Source organism: Chelonia mydas, chromosome 10 (assembly GCF_015237465.2).
Source record: "Chelonia mydas isolate rCheMyd1 chromosome 10, rCheMyd1.pri.v2, whole genome shotgun sequence".
NCBI classification, from domain to species: domain Eukaryota; kingdom Metazoa; phylum Chordata; order Testudines; family Cheloniidae; genus Chelonia; species Chelonia mydas.
In genome coordinates this window covers 31,346,854-31,356,194 of record NC_051250.2, presented here as the reverse complement: position 1 = coordinate 31,356,194, position 9,341 = coordinate 31,346,854, and the positions used below count along the sequence as shown (strand labels likewise).

The window sequence follows — 9,341 nt, the reverse complement described above, 5'->3', positions numbered from 1 at the left end:
CCCTCCAAGCACAGACACACACCCTCCTGCACGCGCACATGGCTTAGCTCCATGGATGCTCCTAGGTTCAATGGGAAGTTGCTGGTATGACACGCTGTTCATACAAGCGTTGGCAGAGTGTGGCCAGAGACAGAGGCCTCAGATGCCTGGCAGAGGGGATTCGACCCATCCTGGGTCCAATGTCCAGGGTTTGATCCCCTGGGTCCCTCTGTCATTCCTCTCCGCTGCTGCCCTAGGGGCAGGTCACTCACTCTGGAAAAGGATGCTGTCTCTGCGATCTTGCACTGTATCCCGCATTCAGGTAGTGGTTTCCTCATCACTCAGTGATGAGACATTCTCCATGATCCCTGACACTCTCAGGGGATCCCTCATGCCCTCGCCTCCCCACACACATACATTGCTCCTGTCTACACACACTCCCTTCTCCATAGACACACACTCTCCACCAGGCTCACACATACTTCCCCACAAAGCCCAGGATGTGCTGTGATGGGGGGTGCCAGGAGGCATGGAGTAGGTATGTTGGAGGTGGATCTTTCTTGCTTTACTCTGCTTGAGTGCCATGGGGAGCCTCCTCTTCTGAGCTCAAGGCCCTGTTTTCCTGATAAAACATCACTTTATTACAGACTTGATTTGAGGGACGGTGTAAAGCAGGATTGGAGGGGTCTGAGGGAATCGAGGGGTGTCTCTCGCCCTGGCTTTGGAGCTCCAGAATCTTGTCTGCCTCCCTTTGAAATCCATTTGTAGGGCTGGTGCTGTCCCTGCTCTGTGCTGGGTGCTGTGCCGTGGGGGGGTGGTGGGGCGGGGGAACTGTCCCAGCTGCAGCTCTGCATTCCCCTGCCTCTGTGGAGCCAAGCCAGGATTTCACACTTGCTGTTGTTCCCTGGGGCCCTGGCAGGCTCCCTGGAGCCTCTGAAACCAGTGTGTCCCGTGCAAGCGCCAACACTGGATTAATCCTGCTCCCATGGCTTGCAATGGGGGATGTGTCCTCACTGGGTGCAGAATGCAGCCCAGCAGTCTGCTAAGCACTGGGGAAATCTTTGTAGTGTCACGGTTTGAAGAATGTGCACAATCTTACCACCAGCCATGCCAACGTTCTCTTGGACTCACCTCTCAGGCACCATCCTGCTGAGCACTCCTGGGAAGTGCTGAGCACCCTCTACTTCCATTTGCCCTAGAGGGCACTCAGCCCAGGGCAGGATCAAGCCCCTGGAGACTATCCATTGCCAAGGGCTCCTGACCACACCCCAAAGGCTGGGCGGTGAGCTCTCGCTGCTCCTCTATCGGCCCCTTGCAGCGGGCGAGGCGCTGGACACCCAGAAGACTAGGCACGCCCTGGCTGGCTGCAGTGATAACGGGGCTCAGAGCCATGCTGAGGGTTTGTACCTCACTGCCTAGTGCTGCCGACTGAAATTCAGTTACTGTCTGTTTACCATTCTAGGCCTCACAGTGCTTCTGAATGGAGGTTCAGAACCAACGTCTCTCCAGCACAATAGTCTCAGATGTGCTGACCCAGGAGCACAGAGCCCCTGAGAGCAAGCATCCAGATGGAGGTGCTCTGCTGGTGCCTCTTTCCTAGGCATGGTCAGGAACTCAGCATATCTCCTGCATAACAAAGCCCTCGCCATCCTGTCTGTGACCTTTCGTGTTTGTCTGTAGTCTCCCTTAGCTCATGGTTTTCAGTGTCACATTTGAAGGGTGGGGGTGGGGGCAAGTGAGTGCTGGATATTACTGGAGAGGGGGCTGGGCTGTTATCAGAAGATGGAAACACTGAAAGTTACACAGCGTAGGCACTGAAAACTAGAAAGTCATGGTAGCTTCATACACAGCACCCAAGTAATGTGCAAGGATGATGCTGGTTTGGCACATGGCTCCTACCCACCTACCTTCAAACCCCCTGACCCAGAGAATATCAGAACTACACTTAAAACCAAAGTAATGGAAAAGGGGAGCTTCCATGGAGCAGGAGCCTATAGCGGTTTCTTTTAACAGAGAAATTGAAAGAGGATATGGCTACTCTTAGCAGATTGGGGACCCTGCTCATGCCCGGACATTTTCCCCATTCCATCACAATGCCACATTCAAACTATTTACAAAACGTCTTTACAAAAACTAGAATGCCTGGCCACCAGGATATTGCTGGATCTACTCCCACGAAAGCTCTCTGTAAACTTTTCCCCTCCCCAGTGGAAGAGCATATATGTTTAGCTGAAGACAAGGGAGAATAAGGAGCCGGGCTACTTTAAATGTATTTTGCAAAGTTTCTCTCTCTCAAATCTTCCCTCTTTTAAACAGCTGACCACCCTTCCCCAACACAGAGGGTCCTTCTGTCATTCCTTTGGAAGTCTGGGGTCAGTGGATTATGGGACTTAGAAAAATGGATGTTTCTTCTCTGAGATGAGCCTCTGCATCCTCCTGTTCATGAGTCTCATCTCCCAGAACTCTGGTTACTTTACAGGCAAGGAGCGTTCATTCTTTTAGCACATTTTAAACATTCTGGCACTTTGCTTGGTTACCTTGCAAAACCAGCCAGTGGTTCTGACTTCACACTTCCTTTATAGATCAGCCTCCAATCAAAGCCATGCACAGGCCTCGTTTTGCTCTTTGGACTCTGTATGGGTTGATACAGTTAATTATTTCTCTGAATATATTATAACTTCTGAGCTTGTGCTGCCGAGAGTCCACAGGAGGACACAACAATTATAAGCTCAGCATGAGAAGAAGAAGAAGAAAAAGCATCTGGTTATTCAGCACTTTCCACCTGATGATCTGGAAGCACATGGAGTGGAAATGTTATTATCCCCATTTTAGAGACAGGGAAAACTGAAGCAAAGGACTTTTCCTGTTGGACATTTGCATCTCCTGTTGGGTGCAGTGGGAGCTGCTGATTTCCTGTTGCTGGGGAGCAAGGCAAAGAGAGGTTAGTATGTGACTTGCCGTGGGTCGCAGGAAGGCCTGGGCATAGCACAGGCTTCCTATGTGCATGCAGGCAGAGATCTCTGCAGTACATGAATACTTGGATAGAAAACTAGATGGCTGACATGCAGATTCTCTGTGCTCTGATGGCCTCAGGTTTCTTACATAGCCTCCCATTAGGCGCTTTATGCCATGCACTGAAATCTTACGCACTGTGCTTACCATCATAGGGTGACCAGACGTCCTGATAAAATCAGGACTGTCCCGATTTTTAGTTTTTGTCCTGCGTCCCGACCGATGCACGGTCGGGACGCCAGATGTCCCGATATTGCGGCTTTGGCCGCTCTGGCGGGTTTTTTTTTTTTTTGCTTTGGCAACTCAGCTCAGGCCGCTTTTTTTGTTGCTGTTGTTGCTTCCCCCATGTGTCCCGATATTTTGTCTGTTTCATCTGGTCACCCTATACCATAATGAAGTTTGCAGGTTCCTTATGAGGTCCTTGCTCACTTACTGATGCAGTGCTCATAGGGTCTGGAGTTGTTGCAAGGTGCTTAAACTTTCTGCAGGCCCATCCTAACCTTTGTAAATTCTGGGGTCCTTCAGTGCATAAATTCTGGAGGGTTGCCTTGTTCTCTATGCCACTGCTGGGCAGTACCTGAACTGCTTTCTGGAATAGCAGTTATTCATTATGCCCTTTGAATCCTGACCCTCCTTCTCTGGGCTCTCCCTGGCCTCCCTTGGGATGCAGGAGAGACCTGCTGATCATCCTGGGCCTGCACACTGCTCTCATGCCCACCAGCTATATTGGAAAGAGATCCCAAGCAGAAGCCTCCATCTCACTGAATAATGGATTTGAAATTGTACCTCTCAATAAAGGAATCTGCTGGAGCTTCATAAGATAGCTGGCTGGTTCCTGCTCATGAAGGGGCTCACAGGCCCTGGGCACCAGTGACTAGGCTGAAGAGAACTCATTACCCCTTCCTGCATGTCAGGCACACCCTGGGGCAAGGTGCCATCTGACATCAGTAAGGCCAGACTAGCAGAGGGCAGCATCCCTTTCACCTCCTAAGCAAGGGCTTCCAAATGCCAGACCGGGGGACAATTCTGAGTTTGCACCCAGGCACCCTCACTGTCTGTCATGGGGTGGGCTCAGGGCATTGCCTTGTGTGGGTGGGCTTGGCAGAAGCTTTTGCTTTTTGCTCTAACTTAAACCTTGTTCCTCCCTGTTTCCTGGCACCCCTCCCACTTGGCCTGGAGGCTCGGGCTGGGTTTGCATTCGGTGTATTTCACCCCTGCCACCTGCCTGCATGGGAAGGGTCAGGGGCTTGGTGCAGGGAGCTCCCAGGCTGCCCCACAGCCTTCCCCAGGGGCCTGTTCTCCCCTCTCAGCACTTGCCGGCTTCGCCTGATCCCAGCGAGTCATAGTGCAGACGTTCTATAGACAGGACACATGCTGCGCACCTGCCAGCCCACCCCCGAGTGGGGTCCCCATCCCCTGCCAGCCTGCCCCCAGATGGATTGCCTGGCTCCCTGCCAGCCCACCCCTGGGTGGGGTCCCAAAGGTGCAGAAGGCCAGAGGACCTGGTGCCTTGCAAGAAGGGAGGGAGCCCAGGCCCCCTGACAGCTTTTCCTAGGCCCCTTGCCATAGATGCTGGGACTGGGGGAGCTGTCACACCCCCTGGCTTGAAGTGGTTTCTTTTATATATGGGGTTTACAGTTGGATCAATGGCTCTCAGCACCCTCACTATACAAATTGTTCCAGCATCCTGCCCCTCACTGTGTGGCTGCATTGGCCCCAGGCAGCTCCACAGCCCCTCCTGCTCAGCGCTGTTCCCATGAACAAACCAGCCCCCAAGAGTCCATGGGCTGGCAGGTTGCAGCTGCACCCACAGGCCTTGGCACAGAGCAGGCAGGGGCCTGTCTCCCATACCCTGGGGTCATTAACTAGGTGACAGACCAAAGGAGGGCCTGATTCAGCACTCTGTGCCACAGGCTGGGCTCATGGGGAGCCCAGGGGGAGGCGAGCCAAGGGGGTCCCAGGGCATGTCCTGTCCCTATGGCAGGAGTCTTGGCAAACACCCGCCAAGGCAAAGAACCTGCTTCCCAGAGGGCCCGCTCCTGCCTCCCCAGTCCCCACCTGGGCCGCCCAAGGCTCCATTACCCCTGAGCGCGGCTGCTCAATGAGGAGCAAATCAAAACCCAGCGGCACCGCGAAGCCCCGGCCCAGAGGCGGCTCCCGCTGGGGCCAGCCAGAGGCGAGCTGGGCGGGAGCCACGGGGCTGGGGGCGCCGGGGTCGGCGCAGAAGCTGCGCCGTGCGGGGAAGCGCAGCAGAGACTTGGCCTTCGCAACACACAGGGGCGGACCCCCCGGGACTGGTGTGTGGCTGCGCCGAGGGGTCCTCGCCCGGCCGCCCCCAGGACTGTGCTGGGTGGGGTGCTGCGCCGCAGCGCAACTGGCCGCGCCACGAGACCCACCCGCCGCTGTCGCGCAGCCCAGCTGCCCCCTGCAGGCCGCGCCCTCCCGCCCCAGCCCCGCGCGGCGCAAGGAGAGAGCAGGACAGCACACGTGGAGCGCCAGGCAGCGGCTTTTATTTCAAATCATTGGCCTGCTCAGCTGCTGCGCACAGGGGCCTGCGGAGGCCAGCCCGGCCGAGGCCGCCGCCTAACGGTACTTGGAGGTCAGCACAGAGGCCACAGTGCTCAGGAACTTGTCCAGGGAGACGTGGATGTCGGGGGTGAAGAGGGCGGGGTGGTGGTTGGCCACGACCACCAGGAAGCAGTGGTTCAGCAGCTGGAAGACAAGGCACGCGAGTGAGAAGAGCTGGGAACCGGCTGCACAGGAGGGGCCACCCAGCTACTGCCCGAACCGGCCTCAGCTAGCCCGGCCCCATCCCCCCGGCCCAGTTCAGTCATGGGGCGCCCCTATGACCCAGCAGTCCGGCCCAGGGGCGGGGGCACAGGGACAGCAAGGGCTGCGGGCGCCGCACAGGAGGGAGGTTGGGGAGCGCCCCGGGGGAGGGGGAGCAGCGGGCTCGGACCTGGGGTGTGGGGGGGCATTTCTCCCCGTCACTCACTTTGAAGTTGACGGGATCCACGCGTAGGACGTGGGCGTGCTTGTCGCTCAGAGCGCTGAGAGCCGTGGCGATGTCATCGATGTGGCTCACGGCCTCCCCCAGGGCGTGCATCACCTTCTTGCCGTGGCTCCGCATCTGGGTGGAGCCGTGGTGCACGTCGAAGTGCGAGAAGTAGGTCTTGGTCTGGGGGAAGACCTGGAACATCCTGCAAAGAACAAGGCGGGTTAAGGGGGGGCCTGGCCGGGCGCAGACGGGGCGCAGGGCAGAGCGCAGCGGCGGTTACCTCTCCAGGGTCTCGGAGCCATAGTCCTCCAGGTGGCCTTGCAGCTTGCTCCACACGGCCTTCACGTTGGCCTTGTCAGCCGAGCTCAGCACCATGGTTCCGGCTCCGCAACAATCCCTCCAGGGTACCCGTCTGCAGCCCCGGCCACCCTTATATCCCGTCCCCCGGCCCGCCCCGCCTCTCCCATTGGCTGGCACCGGGCCTGCCAGGGGCCCGCTGGGCTGCTCTGCATGCTGGATGCCCAGCAGGAGGCACTGGACCCCCGCGAAGAGAGCTGCCCTGCCTCCCGGGCACTTCTCAGGCCCCTGCGCAAGAAGAGGGGGCCTGTCCCCTGCGGCGCACCGGGGAGAGCAAAGCGCAGGGGCAGGCGCGTGTCCTTCATGCTGGGGCCCTCAGGTGTCCCTGGGCTCTGAGGGCCAGAGGAGCTGAGCAATTCCGCGAGGCGGCGCCAGACCCGGCAGCGATCTCCCCGGCCTGCTGCCTAATGGGCTAAGGGGAGAGCTGTCCAGAGTGCTGGGCTCCTCCGCCTTGGCCGGCGCCTATGGTGGGCAGCCTGGGGGCGCCCATGGAGCCCGTTCGGGGTCTCTGCTCCTAGAGGAAGCGTGAGGCGGCGGGTCTGGTTGGGTGGCCCCGGGCGCCTCCTTGAACTACAGACAAAACGGGAACAACAAGTCTCAGCCGAGAGTATCTCAGCCCGCAACCCTGAATCCTCTGCCCTGCCAGTGTCTGCTGCGCCCGGCGGGGAACAGGTGCTGGGGAGGGGTGGCTCACGCTGCTAAGGCGAAAGTATAAAAAGTACCATTAGTGCTACTCAGGGGGCAGTTCTTCCACACAGTGCTCCCCATACTGCTCCCTCCTACACACTGTCCCCTGAAACACACTACCCCCCCCCACACTAGCCCCCTTGCTAAGAACACAAGAACAGCCATACTGGATCAGACCAATGGTCCATCTAGCCCAGTACTCCCTCTTCTGGTAGTGGCACCTGCCCGGTGCTTCAGAGGGAGTGAATAGAGAAGGTCAATTATTGAGTGATCCATCCCCTGTCCTCCACTCCTGGCCTCTGGCAGTTAGAGGGTTAGGGACACCCAGAGCATGGGGTTGCATCCATGACCATGTTGGCTAAAAGCAGTTGGTGGACCTCTCCTCCATGAAATTCTATGATTATTTTTTGAACCCAGTTATAGTCTAGGCCTTCACAACATCCCAGGCAAAGAGTGCCACAGGTTGACTGTTCCTTATGTGCTGAAGTAGTGCCTTTTGTTTGGTTTAAACCTGCTGCCTGTTAATTTCATTGCGTGATCCCTGTTTTGTGTGTTATGTGAAGGGGTAAAGCACACTTCCTTCTTTACTTTCTCCACACCCCTCATGATTGTATGGAGCTCTATTACACACCCCCCATCCCACCCCAGTTGTCTCTTTTCCAACCTGAAAAGTCCCAGCCTTTTTAATCTGTCTTCATACAGGAGCTGTTCCATGTCCCTCATCATCTTTGTTGCTCTTCTCTGTACTTTTTCAAATTCTAATTATTTTTTTAGATGAGGTGACCAGAACTGCACACAGTATTCAAGATATGGGCGGACCATGGATTTATATAGAGGCAATATGATCTTTTCTGTCTTATTATCTATCCCTTTGGTTCCTAACAGTATTCACTTTTTTGACTGCTGCTTCGCATTGAGCACTAGTTTTCAGAGAACTATCCACAATGACTCCAAGATCTCTTTCTGCACTGGTAACAGCTAATGGAGCCCATCATTTTGTATGGATAGTTGGGATTATGTTTTCCAATGTACATTCCTTTGCATTTATTAACATCTGCCATTTTGTTCATCTACTCAGTCACCCAATTTTGTGAGATCTCTTCAGGGGTGCTGAAACAAGGTGTATCATGGGGGTGCTGAGAGCCACTGAACCAAACTGTAAACCCTGTGTATGATGAAAACCACTTCAAGCCAGGGGGTGCAGCAGTGCCTCCAGCCTCTATGGATCCTTTCGTAACTCTTCACAGCTAGCCTTGGACTTAACTATCTTGAGTAGTTTTGTGTCATCTGCAAACTTTGCAACCTCACTGTTTACTCCTTTTTCCAGATAGTGTCTGATTCTGTTGAACAGCACTGGTCCCAGTACAGATCCCTGCCCCCCACCCCATTTACCTCTCTCCATTGTGAAAAATGACCATTTATTCCTACCCTTTGTTTCCTACCTTTTAACCAGTTGCTGATCCATGAGAGGACCTTCCCTTTTATTCCACTGTGCCCCCCACCCCCTCCTCACATACTGTGCCCTCATACAGACTTTCCCCATACACGCATCCCCACACTGCCCCGTCATACACACTGCCCCTCCACACACTGTTCCCTCACACATACTCCCCCTCACACACACTGCCCCCAGGCACTGCTGCTTCATACACACTGCCCCCACAGCCCCCGATCCAGCCCCTCCACACACACTGCCAACCTGACACTGCACCATCATATATATTTTACACACATACACTGCCCCTTCATATTCACTGCCCCCCACACTCTCCCCCACACTACCTCCTCACACACACTGCCCTGTAACACACACCGTCCGCCTTCTCATACTCTGCTGGCTCATACATACTATACCCTACACGTGCCTCCCACCATTGCCCCTTCATACAAACTGCCCCACACGCTGCACCCTCATATACACTCCTGCTCTATTTGCTTCCAGTCCACACACTGCCCCCCCCCATGCTGCTCTTTCATACACACTGCCACCACACACACTTCTCATTCATACACACACTGCCCCCTCACACTGCCCTTTTGTACACACCGCCCCTCCACTCCCTACCCCTCCACACACACACTGCCCCCTCACATACTCTGCCCTGTCGTACACACTGCCCCCCCACACCCTTACCCCTCCACACACACACTGCTCCCTCACATGCTTTGCCCTTTTGTACACACTGCCCCCCCACACCCTACCCCTCCACACACACACTGCCCCCTCACATGCTTTGCCCTTTTTTATACACTGCCTCCCCACTCTCTACCCCTCCACACACACACTGCCCCACACACTCTCTGCCCT

General features: G+C 55.7%; 2 protein-coding genes across 2 annotated transcripts in view; both read right to left on the bottom strand.

Annotated features, from left to right (window-relative positions):
* Nucleotides 1-1,103, bottom strand: part of PGAP6 (post-glycosylphosphatidylinositol attachment to proteins 6) — a 78,141-nt gene extending 77,038 nt beyond the window's left edge. The window contains exon 1 of the mRNA XM_043524428.1: nt 1,079-1,103. Coding sequence (XP_043380363.1) covers nt 1,079-1,088 — 10 coding nt within the window. The 5' untranslated portion in view covers nt 1,089-1,103. The remainder of the gene's footprint in view (nt 1-1,078) is intronic.
* Nucleotides 1,104-5,479: 4,376 nt separating this feature from the next.
* LOC102946728 (hemoglobin subunit alpha-A) lies at nt 5,480-6,437 on the bottom strand. The gene is made up of 3 exons (XM_037911157.2): nt 6,270-6,437; nt 5,987-6,191; nt 5,480-5,703 (listed from the first exon to the last, which is right to left on the bottom strand). Exons 1-3 carry the CDS (start codon nt 6,362-6,364, stop codon nt 5,575-5,577), a joined length of 429 nt encoding a protein of 142 aa, XP_037767085.1. The 5' UTR covers nt 6,365-6,437; the 3' UTR covers nt 5,480-5,574.
* Between the last annotated feature and the right edge of the window lie 2,904 nt (nt 6,438-9,341).